Source organism: Populus euphratica, unplaced genomic scaffold (genome assembly GCF_000495115.2).
Source record: "Populus euphratica unplaced genomic scaffold, PopEup_1.0 scaffold239.1, whole genome shotgun sequence".
In the NCBI taxonomy this organism is placed as follows: Eukaryota; Viridiplantae; Streptophyta; class Magnoliopsida; order Malpighiales; family Salicaceae; genus Populus; species Populus euphratica.
The window spans coordinates 268,220-284,561 of NW_011500120.1; the positions used below are offsets into that span (position 1 = coordinate 268,220).

General features: G+C 33.7%; 2 protein-coding genes, 1 long non-coding RNA gene and 1 pseudogene across 10 annotated transcripts in view; 1 reads left to right on the forward strand and 3 right to left on the reverse strand.

The window, feature by feature from the left end:
- Positions 1-1,101: 1,101 nt before the first annotated feature.
- On the reverse strand, positions 1,102-2,339 carry LOC105110090 (uncharacterized). Its single transcript, XM_011005002.1, has 2 exons — positions 2,001-2,339; positions 1,102-1,877 (listed from the first exon to the last, which is right to left on the reverse strand). Exons 1-2 carry the CDS (start codon positions 2,109-2,111, stop codon positions 1,308-1,310), a joined length of 681 nt encoding a protein of 226 aa, XP_011003304.1. The 5' UTR covers positions 2,112-2,339; the 3' UTR covers positions 1,102-1,307.
- A 1,656-nt stretch (positions 2,340-3,995) lies between these two features.
- LOC105110092 (probable ribonuclease P/MRP protein subunit POP5) lies at positions 3,996-7,743 on the reverse strand. Of its 8 annotated transcripts, none has more exons than XM_011005010.1 (5): positions 7,653-7,722; positions 7,602-7,614; positions 4,851-5,038; positions 4,611-4,748; positions 3,996-4,441 (listed from the first exon to the last, which is right to left on the reverse strand). In XM_011005010.1, exons 3-5 carry the CDS (start codon positions 5,026-5,028, stop codon positions 4,293-4,295), a joined length of 465 nt encoding a protein of 154 aa, XP_011003312.1. In that variant the 5' UTR covers positions 5,029-5,038; positions 7,602-7,614; positions 7,653-7,722; the 3' UTR covers positions 3,996-4,292. The 8 variants fall into 8 exon arrangements, with proteins under 8 accessions (XP_011003312.1, XP_011003313.1, XP_011003309.1 ...); XM_011005011.1 differs by having other exon boundaries at positions 4,851-5,042; XM_011005007.1 differs by adding an exon at positions 6,235-6,367 and having other exon boundaries at positions 7,602-7,687.
- On the reverse strand, positions 6,826-9,536 carry LOC105110091 (probable ribonuclease P/MRP protein subunit POP5; annotated as a pseudogene).
- Positions 9,537-10,500: 964 nt separating this feature from the next.
- Positions 10,501-16,342, forward strand: part of LOC105110097 (uncharacterized) — a 19,216-nt gene continuing 13,374 nt past the window's right edge. The window contains exons 1-2 of the long non-coding RNA XR_839405.1: positions 10,501-10,586; positions 10,991-10,999. This is a non-coding gene — a long non-coding RNA (uncharacterized LOC105110097). The remainder of the gene's footprint in view (positions 10,587-10,990; positions 11,000-16,342) is intronic.

The following is a 16,342-nucleotide window of genomic DNA, read 5'->3' on the forward strand; positions in this document are numbered from 1 at the left end:
ATAAACATCGAACTCTTTTTGCTAAATTTGTATGTTTTCTTATGATAAGCAGTTCAGTTCGTCTTCTTTTAACAAAACTTGATGCATCTAGGCTTGTACTGCAAAAATCAATGCTAAGACATGCAGTTTGCCAAAAGCAGAGAGCGTGCTGATTTAAAATATAACAATGGCATATAATAAATCAATGTGGGAAGGGTGTGCTGCTTCTAAAATAGTGTCCTCCATCGAATTTATATCCTATAAATGAAAGATTAAACATTAGTAACAAGGTTTTCTTGATTTGCGAAGTGCTGCCGACACACAGCACTGGAAAGTGGAGTAGGGCAGGATGAGGAGTCTTGTCTTGACCTTGCTCCTTGAAAATTGATGCAAGATGCGAACTTTTGGCATCTACCACTGCACTTTAGAAGCTACCTCCTCCTAATAAAAATCCACCAACTACAGAATCAGATGGAAAGTGGAGGTTAGTTCACCATTTTAATGTTGCTCCGCCAACCAAGAGTGACAAGCGTGCGTGCCAATTTCGTAGTGCTCGGGGTAAGTAGAATAGCCCGAGGGAAAGAATGGGATTTAATTTTACATGGGATACGTGTTTGTTTTTGTTCTGGATAGTTCTAGAGAGGCTATTCGGCCTTTCCCTCTTCTTTTTTTTTTTTTTAAATGTGTTACAGGTTGTTTGTATTGAAATAATATATTTTTACTTTTTAAAATTTTTTTTTTTTTTTAAATTAATGTGGGTGTCCGGACCAGCTTGCACGCACCATGATTAAAAAACAATAAAAAACCTAAAATTTCAACAATAATAATAATTAAAAAACAACAACAACAGTATACAAAACAATTAAAAAACAATAATAATAATTTAAAGTTAAAAGGTATTTAAAAAATTTCAAAGACCTAAAACGGAGCACCTCAACAATCCAACAAACAAGTTGTGGCGGTGCCTGAAATTCAGCATTCTACACACAATAATAAAAGAGAGACTAACCTCCGAAGATAGGCGAAGGGCTTTGTGTCTGCAGGTTGTTGCGTAAATTGATTCGGTTATGACTTTTTATGGCCGAAACAACAACAAAAAATAAAATAAAAATGGAACACTTGTTGCGCACACAAGCATAGTCTGCAAAATAACAATAGAAAACACAGATACGGCCTCTTCTTTTTCTTGGAAATTGAAACGCAATTCAAGTCAACTTTGGTATTGAAAATGAATTGCAGTTTGTTTCTTTCTGCTGCTGCCTAGATCCCTAACTTTATTTGTTGTTGTTTTAGTCTAGTACACATCAAGTACATCTCTAGTAGAGAAATCAAACTTGACTTTGGGACCCCACGTCCTTGAGGCCGCCATCGTCGTCCTCGTCACCAACAGCCCACCCAGTTTGCAAGTTGATATCCAGGAAATAGAGCATGGATACCAGGAAAGCGCATGACAAAAACATTGGAATGGGCCCAAAGATCCACAAAAAGAGTGGGAACGAGAAATAGAAGGCACGCAGCCCTAATGACCAGAAATAGCTACCCCTGTTCACGGACCTCGCCACATACTCGGTGCTGAGATGCTGATGGCGATGATTAGGGCACATCTTCTTGAAGGGCACGTTGACGAGGATACTTGCATGGCTGTAGTACCTGATTGACTGCACATTCAGCAAGAATGCCACCAGGAAGCACACCAGTATTGAGAAGAACTTGATAGACAACCCAAACTCACTCCTGTCCCCAAACACAAAATTCCTGGCTGATTTGTCTCCGCTGCCGCTTGTCATGAGAATGGCAATAAGGGAGCTGAGCATGATGGCTGTTGATGCCAAGACGGTGGATGCCATTATATTGTTTCTCAGCGTCTGCACTGCGAGAACTCCATTCTTGGACACGTCCTGCACCATTAAAATTAAATCCTGATGGTCAGACGTACTGCTTCATCCTGAAAAGATGATCAAGAAAGATATAACAAGAAAAATAAGAAATGAATAGGGATATATGCATATGTATAAGTCGACCTCCATCATGGCTCTAACCCAGAAGCGGCGATTGATAGCATTGATGCCAATGACAGTCTTGGTGGGGTGCTTCATGATTCGATAAAGAAGCCATACGTGGTATGCCACCATCGTAACAAGTCCCAAAGGAACCAGTGAGTAATCGAGAATTGTTCTCCCCTTTCGATCCTTAATTTTCCCTGATTTTGTAGACGCGGGCTGCAGAATAGAGAAGAGGGGGAGACAAAAAGAATTCAAGTTCAACACGGGAGCTTGTATGTGGACTCAGTTAAGAGAGATAGACTGGGCCGGGGCAGAGATTTCATGGGATATTTATACATGGATGGATGGATGAGTGACACCTGTGAGATTAATTTTAAATAGTACTTGACTTTGCCCATAGCGTAAACTTTTTATTTTTATAAAAAAATATCAAAAAAATATATAATTGAAAGTGTTAAATCTACGAGATCAGATTCAATAATAATATTTATAATATAAATTTTAATATTTAACTTGTTTGTTTAAATTTTTAAATTTTTTATTTTTTTAAAAAAATTGGTTTTTCTTCAATACTAATAATAGTATTTTTAAAAAAATTTAATTATTATTATTATTAATTTTACCCTTCAAATAAAATTTAAGAATTTTTTTCAATATTGATAATAATTTTTTTTAAAATTTATTAATTATTTTATAAATAATATTAATAATAAAAATAATAATATTTATAATACAAATAATAATATTTAGAAACCTAAAACCCCAGAACCTTGGATTTTAGCAATGCACCTAAGAGAATTGAGTTTGGAGAGTTAGGACCAAAGCAAAATGGGTCATGACACAAAATCCATTAACCTTGGGTTTTGATATATGATCCATCAGATCCAGGTGCAGATGATTTCAAAGGTTATTCACAGGCTCTCTACCTGGACAAGTTCTTGAAATGTTGCTTCAAAACAAAATGGATCAGCTAGTATGATTTCAAACATCTCAGATTCAACAACCCCAAAGACAAAGAAAGGCCAAAAGGGATGGATCAGAAATCGCCAGTTTGATTCGATCCTTAATTTTCCCTGATTTTGTTGATGCGGGCTGCAGAATAGAGAAGAGGGGGGGATAAAAAGAATTCAAGTTTAACACGGGAGGTTGTATGTGGACTCAGTTAAGAGAGATAGACTGGGCCGGGGCAGAGATTTCATGGGATATTTATACATGGATGGATGGATGAGTGACACCTGTGAGATTAATTTCAAGTAGTTATTGGCAGTGCAAGTAGTAGGATTCTTACGCGGACGCAAACGCATCTTTCCACTGACGTATGATTTGTAGCTGCCTAAGGATTTATAAATTGATGAGAATTGTTGTTCGCATTTATTTTCATAAGCAAAAAATAAAAAAAAATACATATTGACAAGAAAGGCATTCCTGGATCTAGATCCTTGGGGAAGCAACTCGACCATCCTTCGCTATTTGTTCTTGTTAGCTGATCCTTGCATTCTAATTAAGGTTGCCTTCTACGACCAACATCAAACACTTGATTACGCATCTACATGACACCATTGCTTTGCTTTTAGGATAAACTCTCCAAACATTTTCCGCAGAGGAAACTTACCATCACTTGTAAAGCATGCTCGACAGCAGTTTAGCGATGGTCATTAAGCCATCTTCATAACATCAGCGACAATACTAATGCAGTTCCAATCTATGAGACTGATCTTTACTGCTAAGTTCTCCAAATTAACTAGTGGAAGAGATTTTCATTCCCTGTCCACTCATTTTTTCCTGTTTTATAGAAATTAGGAATAGAAAACGCATATCAAATTAAAAAAGATCCATCTCTTGGAATAAATTGTCATGTGATTTGACATATTGTGTTCAGTAACATTGCAGTAGCATTCATAATTATCATTATTAGATGTGGACTCCCAAACCTGTATCAGCTTTTGCTAATGATTGCCAGATAAAACTTCACCTTCAAAATGTAAAACGATATGGCAGAAGCACACAAGTTCAGAACGAAAACAAGGCACAGAGCAGCTGCTTTGATAAAGGATGCACAAGATCCAGGTGCAGATGATTTCAAAGGTTATTCACAGGCTCTCTACCTGGACAAGTTCTTGAAATGTTGCTTCAAAACAAAATGGATCAGCTAGTATGATTTCAAACATCTCAGATTCAACAACCCCAAAGACAAAGAAAGGCCAAAAGGGATGGATCAGAAATCGCCAGTTTGAAACTGTTCATGAGTTGTGCAAAACAAAGCAGTGCTCCAAAATTTGGCAGGCCAGTAGGTTACGACCAACGCAAGGCTCAGTGCTCCAAAATCTTGATCTTTTCAAGACAGTTTTGCATGTGCTGATTAACATCAGCAGAGAGAAGTGCTCCAGCTGCATGTTTGTAGTGCTCAAATTTCATTTCATCACACTTCAACGCAGCAACTTTACAGGCCTTGATACTTCCTAGAACAACAAGGACAAGCAAAATTAAAGAGAAAAACTGAGTAAAAGATCCTATGCCCGCAAAGGAAGTAAAATCACAATAAAACATATTTGCTAATGAACAGTTTTCAGCTTACCACTTAGGTCGGTTCAAAAAGGAGAGAAGGGAGAAGAAAAGGAAGATACTCACCACTTAGATCTAGCAGGTTGAACAGAACTGGGCAGTTACCGATGCGCCTAACCATGGTAATTGCAGACCAGACCTTTTGGTTCTCCTCTCGTGAGGTTCTGATGATACATAGCTTGGTAATCGGATTCACGTACTTGACTGCAAATAACCCAGATTTAGAAGGGTGAGAGAAGATTTTACAGTGAGGTAAAGGGAAGTTTGCAAATAGCGGAAAACTTGAACTGGCAACAAATCACGTACCTTGGAACGATCCAAGGGATGAAGCCAAACCACACTCCCCAAAGTTTACAAGAATACTGTCTTTAATCGCTTTTGAAACATTATATTGTGTTATTATAATAGGATCATCCACTCCAATATGTCGATTTGGATCCAAGAAAACTTTCATTACCATGTACCTATTCTTAAATCCCACCATGATCCTTTACCTAGCTTGCAAAGACAATTTTGCCGGGATAAAGCAAATCAGCATAAAGAATATAGTACTCAGCATATGTTATATGAAACATGCACGAAATCTAACAAATTTTATCACTGAGAAGGACTTTATGCACAGGAAAGACTAGTTTACATGTACCCGGAACATTCTAAACCCTGAAAAGGAGAAATTACTAAATTAGGAGAGAAGTAAATGAACTAAACCATGAATGGCCAAACAACCAAAGTAAATGAGTAGACTCACAACCCTGAACCAATAAAATTAAAATAAAACAACGGCACCGAATTTCTGTCAATAAGAAAAATGTATTATCACCAAATAAGGTGGATGGAGAAACTCCAAGGCCCAAGCTGAAATAACAACATATAATGTGAAGTAAGCAATCAACTCTGAATTTAAACTTAATTGCTAGCAACATAGTCCCATTCTGAGCCTTTAAGTTCTCTCTCTAATGTAATTGAATGTTCTGATAAGTAAAGCTCAGATAGAAGGAAAAATGAGGTGCCTAACAGGATTAGCACTTGATGACATGGCTCACATGCACTGGGTGTTCAAAAAATGATGATAAGCTTGTGCTCGCCAGAGGAGAGAATCAAAATAAGGATGCTTCCAAGTTTTTAGCGACATTGTTAGTGACCTAGTTAGTTATATCCACTTATTTTTTATCATCACAGAAATGCTACTAGGGGGAATGTAAAGTCAAAAAAGAATTCACATGCTATGTGTCATGGATATTAACTATACACACAAATGCCACAGCAAATCACATTCCATACACAAGCAAAAAGAAAATTCCAGAAGTCAATTAAAGCAGGAGGCAGTGAACTTCACTGATGTTATCGATACCTTAAAATCAGTGCAATGCACAGAGAATCAGATATTGAGTAAACTGTCAGCCAAACTCATCATCTCTAACTTTAATATAACCATTCCAGCAATCATCATTTTGAATTTATAAATGCAAAGTTAACTTCACCGAAACCAAAAGAAAAGTAAAAAAAAACAAATCATTTAATAACTATCTATAGACCACCTTGAAACTATGCCAAAAACTATTAAACCATATTTAATTAAGATCAAACATTAGTTCACAAGTAAAAGAAAGGGCAAACCTGGCATTATTCCATCTTAACTCCATAAAAGCTTTGTGATGAGATGTTTTATAACAAATAATTGTATCCTCACCTTCAAAAACTTCAGTATCTCCACTTCAAATCAACAGAAAAGAGCACGAGGAAGCAAACCACAAGGCTTCTGAATATACTTAGAAAAAGCCTTGCAATGCTTTCTAAATGCGAACCTAAAGAGCTCACACAACCTGGTGGTAAAAAATACTCATGGCAGTAAGCTCCACAGGCAAATGACAATGAATAAGCAGATTATTAACAATTTCATAGGGCACTACTAGAATTAGGTCTGTGGGGTGGAGCACTTAACAAAAAATCACTATTTCTGAATTGGGACCTAGTAAGGATACTATAAGGTCATAACAATTCATCCACTAATTCTTCGTGGCCAACTTGCAGTCTTGAACTAAGATACAGGCTTTGTCAAGGATAGATATATCTTGAAATACAACTTCTCTTCTAAGATCATTATTCAAGCCTTTACAAAATCCACGCAAAGTCATGGCTTCATTCTCTTTTATGGCACATCTTATCATGTAATCATTAAACTGTGTTATATACTCATTAATAGACTCATTCCATTGTCTTAGATTATTCCATTGGTCTAAGAGTTTATTCCTATAAAACTGGGGTAGGTGCTTGTCTTTTATTCATGGAAAGACATTTCCTGAGCACAAATACACATGTACACACAAGAACATAAACCTTCAACAGCTTTCAATAAATTTCTGGCCGAATCAAGAAAACCAATGAAACCAATTATTGTATATTGTAGTTATTAAAGAAGTCTTCTAATGATCCCTATCCATTTAAAATAAGTAAAAAATACCACATTTGGAACTGAAATGTGATGGTTATAGCCATTACAAATGGGACAAAGAATGCTATCATCATAGATTACTTGAAACTAAATGCTGAAGCCAGAACGATACATTCCTGGGCCAAGTTAAAACAACAATCGATGGTTCATTTCCCATTCACCCAGCCCGCTCAATAGTTTACTTCCCATATACCCAGCCTGCTCCTTTTCCCCTTTTGCACACATTTGTTCACTTTTCTGCAGTAGAAATGACTGTTCAGCAGGGGACTACCTCAGAAGCCTAAATTAATTGTTCATCATTAACCTACATGAATCTTTAGAAACTAAGTAATCAAGATCGACAGCTCTGATCAGTAAATAAAATAGAAGGATAACAATTTAATCGGCTGTAAGAACCCTGGATCATAGAAATTCGACAAAAAGAACAAATAATACTAGATTACAAGAACAAACAAATGGGTTCAACTAGCAAATAAAAGAAAAATAGAGAAGGGAAAAGATCATGGAGAAAGATAAAAACAACCAAGACCAAAACCTAAGCCCTAAAATAATACAAATACCGATGAAATGAAAGAAAAATGAATTGCTGAATCAGTGAAGAATACCTTGAGAAATATTAAGATCAGAGAGAATGATAAAGAGCTTTCCGATTGGTAGTAGTCTCACCGCCTCGCCTCAACTAGATGCTTCTTTCTTTCTTTTTTTCTGTTTGCTTGACCTTTCAAGTTCAACTGAGGAGGCATGCCCAATTTAACGCTCTCTCTCTTTCTGGAATGATATTATATGTGCGGCTGTATATAAAGTGGAGTCGGCACGCGCACGCCACTTCACTCGTGTGAGACGCGTGCTCCTCTCTTTCAGACCTGTCTTGAACTTATGATCACGTACAGTGACAATCTCTCAGGTTTATAGTGATGGTCATTAAGCCACACTGATCTTTACTGCTAAGTAAGCTCTCCAAATTAACTAGTGGGAGAGATTTTCATTTGTCCACTCATTTTTTCTGTTTTACAGAAATTAGGAATAGAGAATGTATATCAAAGAAAGATCGAACTCTTGGAATAAATTGTTCTGTGATTTGATAAATTGTGGTCAATAACATTTCAGTAGCGTTCATAATAATCATTATTAGATGTGGACTCCCAAACGTGTATCAGCTTTTGCTAATGATTGCCAGATAAAACTTCACCTTCAAAATGTAAAACGATATGGCAGAAGTACACAAGTTCAAAATTGGAAAAAAAAAAAAAAAAAAAAAGCACAAAGCTGCTGCTTTGATAAAGGATGCACAAGATCCAGGTACAGAGGATCTCAAAGGTTCTTCACAGGCACTCTGTTCTTGAAATGACGCTCCGAAACAAGGATCAGCTAGTATGATTTCAAACATCTCAGATTCAACAACCCCAAAGACAGAAAAGCTGAAAGGGATGGATCAGAAATCGCCAGTTTGAAACTGTTCATGAGTTGTGCAAAACAAAGCAGTGCTCCAAAATTTGGCAGGCCAGTAGGTTACGACCAACACATGGCTCAGTGCTCCAAAATCTTGATCTTTTCAAGACAGTTTTGCATGTGCTGATTAACATCAGCAGAGAGAGGTGCTCCAGCTGCATGTTTGTAGTGCTCAAATTTCATTTCATCACTCTTCAAGGCAGCAACTTTACAGGCCTTGATACTTCCTAGAACAACAAGGACAAGCAAAATTAAAGAGAAAAGCTGAGTAAAAGATCCAATGCCCGCAAAGGAAGTAAAATCAGAATAAAACATATTGGAACATTGTGATCAATTGAAAATAGTTTATTTTTTAGATCAACTGAAAGATTATATTGTTGCAAAAACACATGAACCCACATGGACATCAAATTGATAACAGATGGCAGGAAGTTTGCGGGTCTAACTAATTTTTTTTCTTTGTTCTAGTTCTCTTCATTATCAATTGGCTAATGAACAGTTTTCAGCTTACCACTTAGGTCGGCTCAAAAAGGAAAGAGGGGAGAAGAAAAGGAAGAAACTCACCACTTAGATCTAGCAGGTTGAATAGCAGTGGGCAGTTACCAATGCGCCTAACCATGGTAATTACATCCCAGATCTTGTGGTCTCCTCTCGTGAGGTTCTGATGATACATAGCTTGGTAATCGGATTCACGTACTTGACTGCAAATAACCCAGATTTAGAAGGGTGAGAGAAGATTTTACAGTGAGGTAAAGGGAAGTTTGCAAATAGCGGAAAACTTGAACTGGCAACAAATCACGTACCTTGGAACGATCCAAGGGATGAAGCCAAACCACACTCCCCAAAGTTTACAAGAATACTGTCTTTAATCGCTTTTGAAACATTATATTGTGTTATTATAATAGGATCATCCACTCCAATATGTCGATTTGGATCCAAGAAAACTTTCATTACCATGTACCTATTCTTAAATCCCACCATGATCCTTTACCTAGCTTGCAAAGACAATTTTGCCGGGATAAAGCAAATCAGCATAAAGAATATAGTACTCAGCATATGTTATATGAAACATGCACGAAATCTAACAAATTTTATCACGCAAATTCTATAATTTTGACCCCTTGAAATTATTCCAATATTATTTTAGTATAATTTTTTTTTTTAATTGATAAATAAATAAATAAAGAATTATTAGCTTTCAGCGGTAAAAATAAAAATTTGTTATTGATACTAATTTAAACCATTAAAATAAAAAATATTTATGTCAAACTATTTCATTTAGGCTGTGTTTGTTTTTCATGAAGTAATTTTCAAAAAATCAGTTTTCAAACTTTCTTATATTTGTTTATAATTAGAAAAGTAGGTCAATGAAAAATATTTTTCAGTCAACAAAAAATATTTTCTAGTCAAAAACAAATTTGGCAGGAAAGTATTTTCCCTTTTATTTTGGATGGAAAACACTTTTCAGAAATTATAAAAAATTTAGAAATATCATATTATTTACTGATTATATCAAATTGGTCCTCAAATTTTTTATTGTTATATATATATTTTGTTTTAAATATTTATTTTTTAATTTGATCCCTTAAAATTTAATTTTTATATCAATTTTGGTTCTTATTTTTAATTGAAATTTTTTATTTATCAAATGTGATCCTTATTTTTTTTATTGTAACTTATTTTATTTGAAATAATTTATAAAAATTTTATTATTATTATTTTAACTTCTTTCAATTTTTTTATTTTTTAGATTTGGTCTCTATTATTTTGATTATTATTTATTTTATTTGAGATAATTTATAAAATTATAATTTTTTTCAATTTCATTCTCATTCAACTTTTTAATTTGTAAGATTTGTTCCTCATTATTTTAATAAATTTAAAAAAAAAACATTAATAAGTTATTTCCTAACTCATTTTTCATGACATAACCAAACATTAGAAAGTGTTTTCCAACTTATTTTTCATTACACTGCCAAACAGCGAAAAATAATTCACTTTCCTGAAATTCACTTTTTAAAAAGAAACTACTTTCCAGCAAACAAATGGGGCCTTAATGAGAAAAATATATATTAAGTGTTTTTGTATCTTAAAAGTTCATGAAAAAACAGATCTAAACTTGGGTTGATTTTTTATTTCGAGTTGAATTCTATTTTTGAGGCAGTGTTTTGGCTTTATTAAAGTCATAAATAGGTTTGTTATGATTTTTAGGGTGTTTAATAGGTACTGTGGGTTACATATAGGTTGCAAAAAGATTTTTGGATCAAAAGAGTATAAGTTCTGATTTTCCAGTCACTGGATTTGGAAAAATAAACAACATGTTATCAGTCTCGTTAGGTGACGCATCGTCTATGGTTGGCATGGTTGCCTTAGGTCTAGCATAATTACCTTGAAAATATAACTTTAAATAATACAATTGAAAAAAACTAAAATCATGTGATCTGTTAAAAAAATAAAAACTAAAAAAATGGACAAAATCTTCTCTCTTTTATTATTTTCATATGACCTCTTTTAAATAATATTAATTTTTTTATTATGCGTTAAGGTTTTTTTGGTGTATCTATGGTTTTGTTTTTATATTTTATATAGATAAACTATGTTTTTCTAAATTAAAAAAATATTTTTAAATGATATTTTTAATATGTATAGCCTTATATGTTGTTTCTTTTTTTTATTCAATAAATGTAATGTCTTATTTTTCAAGATTAAATATCTTTATCTACATCTATCTCTCAGTTTTTCAAGTTTTTTTTTCAGGTGTCTGACACGACTAAAAGGTTGATGTCTTCTCCCAAGTGCAGGAGTGTCGAAGTAATAAATAACCCGGCAAGACCGGGGTCGAACCACAAGGAGGTTAATTGTACAAATTATAAACAACAACAATAACAACAATAACAACAATAATAATAATAATAGTAGTAGTAGTAATATTAGTAGTACTAATAATAATAATAATAATAATAATAATAAAAAATACAAAGAGAGAAAGGAAGAGCATGATCTTGATCTGGAAATCAAGATGCCTAAATGCATGGCAAATGCCTCCTTTTATAGGCCAAAAATGGGAACTATTGATTTGATGACTAATTGATAAGTGGGTGACCAACTTTTGACTTGGTGACAATCCTTATCTTCTCTTGTCTGCCCAAAACGTCATTGATAACGTCAAAATTGGAGCCAGTTGTAAACATGAAAGTTGTAGGCAATTGTCTCAGCTTTCTTGTGTAAAAACTTCAGCTCATTTGGACTTCTAGAACTCTAGATATGGCCAAAATACCGAACAGTGCTCGGGCTGGAAGACAGATTCGGGCTTCTTTGTTGTTGCTACAATTTGGACTTGATAATGGCCTTTTTTGATCTTGGGCTCCATATGAAAGTTGTAGGCCTATGTCTTACCTTTCCATCCATATAAATTGGACCTAAATCTGAGATATATAGCTCTAGATATGACCCAATTACCGAACAGTGTTCCGGTTTGGATTGCACCGACATCTCTTTTCTAAGTTTGGCCATCTCTTTATCCTTGCAATTTAAGTTCTTCAAGTCATCAATCAATCCTTTCATTTATGTGATAGGCCTGCATTAAAAATAGATATTTACCATAAATTATAGGTATCTTATATTATTAGATACATTATTATAAAACATATTTTAGTTAAGGAGTTATTGATATTTCAAGTGCAAAATGATGATATAAAACCATGATAAAAATGCACTTTTAAGTACTAATCAGTGTCATTAAAGATTTTTTATTTATTTCTTAGCGCATATAATTCTTAATTTATTTGATTACATATATGCATAAACTTTTGGATTTGTTATATTTTTTTAAACTATAAAAAATATGTTGAAAAAACCTATATATATATTTTTTAAGAAAAATAAAAATATTTGACCCGCAACAGAGCTTAAGTCACATAACTAGTTTAAAGCTAAAAGACATTAGCCTTTTATTGTAACTAAATCATTGTGCACCCTCTCATAAAGCAATGCATTTTTTGAACATTTTCAGTCCTCAAACTTTTATTTTACGAGAATTGACCATTTGGAACCTAAATTAGCCCCAAATTGTATATTTTTTTAAGAAGGAGGATTGAATTGAAAGCTAAGGGATTAAAGTAAAAATCTCGGGTAACATAGAGGGCGGGTTAAAAGTTTCATTGAAACATTCATTTTAATGCCTTATATTTTTTAAATATAAGGTAACCAGTCACTTAAATTTCAAAACAATATCTTTTGATACTTAACTTCATTTTCCTTTTTTTGGTCCTTTTTGTTGGGAGGAGAGAGAGGGAGTCACTAAATTATGGCCTAAAGAGAAAAGGTGATTATTAGGAAAGAATACAGCCACCATAACGATTGATTTTTATGTTAAAAAGTTCCATATGATGAAAAGAGTTACATTTATGCGTGTTTTCCTTAATAACAACTAAAACAACAAATCTAAACTCTAAAAGAATTTTTGTTTTGGGTGATTTTCAGGGTTTGGGAACGTTTGTTGGCTTTTTGGTGACCATGGTTTAACAAGATTTCTATGATGTTTTCTAAGTGTTTTGGGTTGAAAATAGGATTTTAAGTGTAACAATGATGGACCATGTTTTGGGTGAAGCAAGTAACGCATCATTTAATTTGAAATATTTGGAGTGGACGATGCATTGTCTGCCCTATTTAACTTTAAAAAAAGGCCCATGCTAAGGCTTGGTGTTGCAGAACATCAAGCTTGCGCGCTAGCTATTGCTTCATTGGACCAAGCGTTAGGTTTGGCTTACTAAACCCATAAGCATCCAACTTGGTTCCTTTTTTTTATATTCTTTTTTTAATTTTTTTAAATAATGCATTATTTATGTATATTTTTTCAAATAAATTTATGTTTTATATTTTAATTAGATTGTAATTATTTTCAAATAATATTGAGTGTGTTTAATTTTTAGAGAGGTATGTATAATTCATTTGTTTTCTTTTAATTTTATATAAATTATTTTTTAAAACTAATTTTTTTATAAGATTTTTTATATATGCAGCCTTGTATTGTTTTTTTAATTATTGTTCAATAAATTTTATATGTGTGTTAGTTTTTATTATAAATTTTATGTGTTTTTCTATTACAAATTTATTTTGATAGAAGAATTTATTAAATATGACCATGTAAATTGCCTGTGTTGCGATGTGAGATATCTTGATCTTTATTTTTTTACTTGGTTTTCTTAATTTCATTTTTGTTTATTGTTGATATTTTTTTTCATTACTTTTCACAATGATTATTAGGTTGTTTAATTAAACACGTGCATAAGTTTTTCAATTTATATCTAGGAGTTATATATATATATATACAATCTGGTAATCTGGTGGAGGAAACTATTTGGCCAATGATAAATATTTGTTATTTTTTAATTGTTAAAAGTTGCTTGGACTTTACTTCTCACTCAAAAGTTGAACTTCCATACTCTTTTTGTTTATCATGTTACTTTTTGTTTTAAGTTGCTTAAACAATGTATATGTTAGATTGATATTCCTCTATATTTTAAAATTTAATTCTTATATGAAATTTGAGATAGTTTAAGCAAGTTTTTTGCATGCTATTTATTTGTTGCTTGAACATCCTACTTAAGGGAGGTTGCATTATTTTGTCTGATAAAATCTAAAGTTGTGTTGTAGTTTTTAATTGTTGGTCTGTCTAAAGTTCAAGATAAGCCCTCCTCAATAAGGAGGTTCTTATCTTAATACAGTAAAACCTAACCGTTTTATTGTTCAAAAAAATTAAATATCTGGAATGCGCATTACATGTAATGTCATACCCCAGATACTAAGAGGCAAAACAAAATAAAATTTTTGTTATTTTTAAAATTTTAGCCAATGTTCTTTTGACTTTAATAAGCTGCTCATTAAAGTCAAAATGCATGTTAAAACATTGTTTTTGATGTATAAAAATTATAATATGATTTTTTTTAGCTTTGAGACACTTAGTCGTATACACAAAAAATATTTTTTTGATTTTTTGTATTTGTGAAAGTTTTGACAAAAACCAGATATTTTTATACTAGATTTGTATTTTTATGGTATATTTATTTGAAACGGGCCAGTGCGGCCCAACATAAAAAAATGATGGGCCAACACTGACCCAACATACAACAAATTAAGCTAGCACAGGCCTAACATGAAAATGGGCCGACATCGGCCCGACATGAAACAGGTTTTCTTTGGCCCAACATAAAATGAAATAGGCCTGCTTCGACCCAACATAAACAGGCCAGCACCAACCCAGAACAAAACAAAAAGGGTCGGCACCGGCCCAACATTCAAAATGGGCCAGGGCTAGCCCATTATACTATAACTAGCATACGGGGCCGAGGCTGGATAAGGAGAAAAAGGAAGAAGAGAGAGGTGGGGGAACTGACCTATGGTGGTTGCTGTGAAGGCACATGGTGGTGCTCGTGGTGGCAGAGGTGCCGGCAGTGAAATGGCGGTCCTTCTCTCTTCTCTCCTGTTTTCCTTCTATTTTTCTCTACTTCTTCTTCTTCTTTTTCTTTGTTTGGTTTTTTTCTTTATCTTCTCTCTCTCCTCTTCTCCTCTCACGTTTTGTTCTCCCTCTCATGTTCGGTCTGTTTTCTTCTTCTTTTCTTGCTTTTCTCTGCCTTTATATTTTTAGGTAAAGAAGGGCGGTGAAAATGCCCTGCCTTTGTCCGATTAGGGGATAGGGCAGGGTGGACGATGGCGCCAGCTAGGGGGTTGTAGGCCATTGGTTGGGTTAGTATCTTTTTGAGGGAGAAATGGCAGTGGAAAAGTCGGTGAAAACAGGGGAATGCAACTCATTTCCCCTGTTTCTCTGCATGTCCAAGAAGAAGAAGACATATGGTGTTGTTTAAAACAACATCGTTCTGAGTTTTTTTTTAACAATGTATGAAAAGACGTTGTTTTGGTCAAAACGCACCATTTCATTTAAATGAAAAGGTGGCCAAAAAAATATTAGAGTTCACATTGATCCTCAATTTGTAATTTGTTTGATCAATTCCTCAATTTTAATTTTGATTTTAAAAATCGATTCAATTGCATCCTTGCCAAAAATCCAACAACGGCCCTAAAGTTGGTCGTCTTTTTCACTTTGGTTCTTGATCTTGAATATATGTAATTTGACCCTTAGTTAATTAATAAACTTCTAATTTCTTCAATTGAGTCTCTTCATTTTGGTGCTTGGTTTTGGATTTCTTAAATTAAGTCCCTAATTGACCATGAAACTTCAATATTTATGCAACTAAGCCCCTAGTTTAACAAAATTAACTTTTAAAAATTATAATTTGACCCCATAATTTTAATTTCCTCCAATTAAAGCCTAAGTTGACTTCAAAATCAATTTTTCATGTAATCAAACTCTTCATAGATTCAATTAAACTTTCAATAAAATTTAATTGAGTCTATAAACATCTAATTTTAGACTTTTTTTTACTCAAATTGAATTTTCTTTGTCAACAGGGTGTCATCAGTCAATAAAATACAGTCAAATTTTAATCTTTTTATTTTTAAACCTTCTCAACCAATTTTTACCCATTTATTGGGCGCTCTGACATCCTTTGTTCACTGTTTATATTTTTTTGATAATATTTTTTGGTTTTTTTGTATTTTATTATTTTTCATGCGGATGCCTAAAAATGGGTTATGACATACAATAAGGTACAACTGACTTATCACCAACAAGATGTTGGGAATTTCCGACCGGTGATGTACTGATATTTGCTCATAGAAGGAGAAGCACACTGAGAAACGGTATTTTACGTGGTTCGGCAAACCGCCTACATCCACGGGAGAAGTCATTGCATTATGTAGGAAGAGTACAAGATTTACAACAATAGAGGAGGAGGAATCATCCCCTCTTTGGCAACTCTCAACCTCACTCTATTTCTCT

Excerpts from the sequence above, each read along its gene's own strand:
- LOC105110092 (XM_011005008.1), bottom strand. The coding sequence starts at position 5,028 with ATGGTGGGATTTAAGAATAGGTACATGGTAATGAAAGTTTTCTTGGAT. Across the intron at positions 4,749-4,850 it reads ATCCCTTGGATCGTTCCAAG|TCAAGTACGTGAATCCGATT; the intron begins GTACGTGATTTG and ends GGTTATTTGCAG. Across the intron at positions 4,442-4,610 it reads CAACCTGCTAGATCTAAGTG|GAAGTATCAAGGCCTGTAAA; the intron begins GTGAGTATCTTC and ends TTGTTGTTCTAG.
- LOC105110090 (XM_011005002.1), bottom strand. The coding sequence starts at position 2,111 with ATGGTGGCATACCACGTATGGCTTCTTTATCGAATCATGAAGCACCCC. Across the intron at positions 1,878-2,000 it reads GGGTTAGAGCCATGATGGAG|GACGTGTCCAAGAATGGAGT; the intron begins GTCGACTTATAC and ends TTAATGGTGCAG.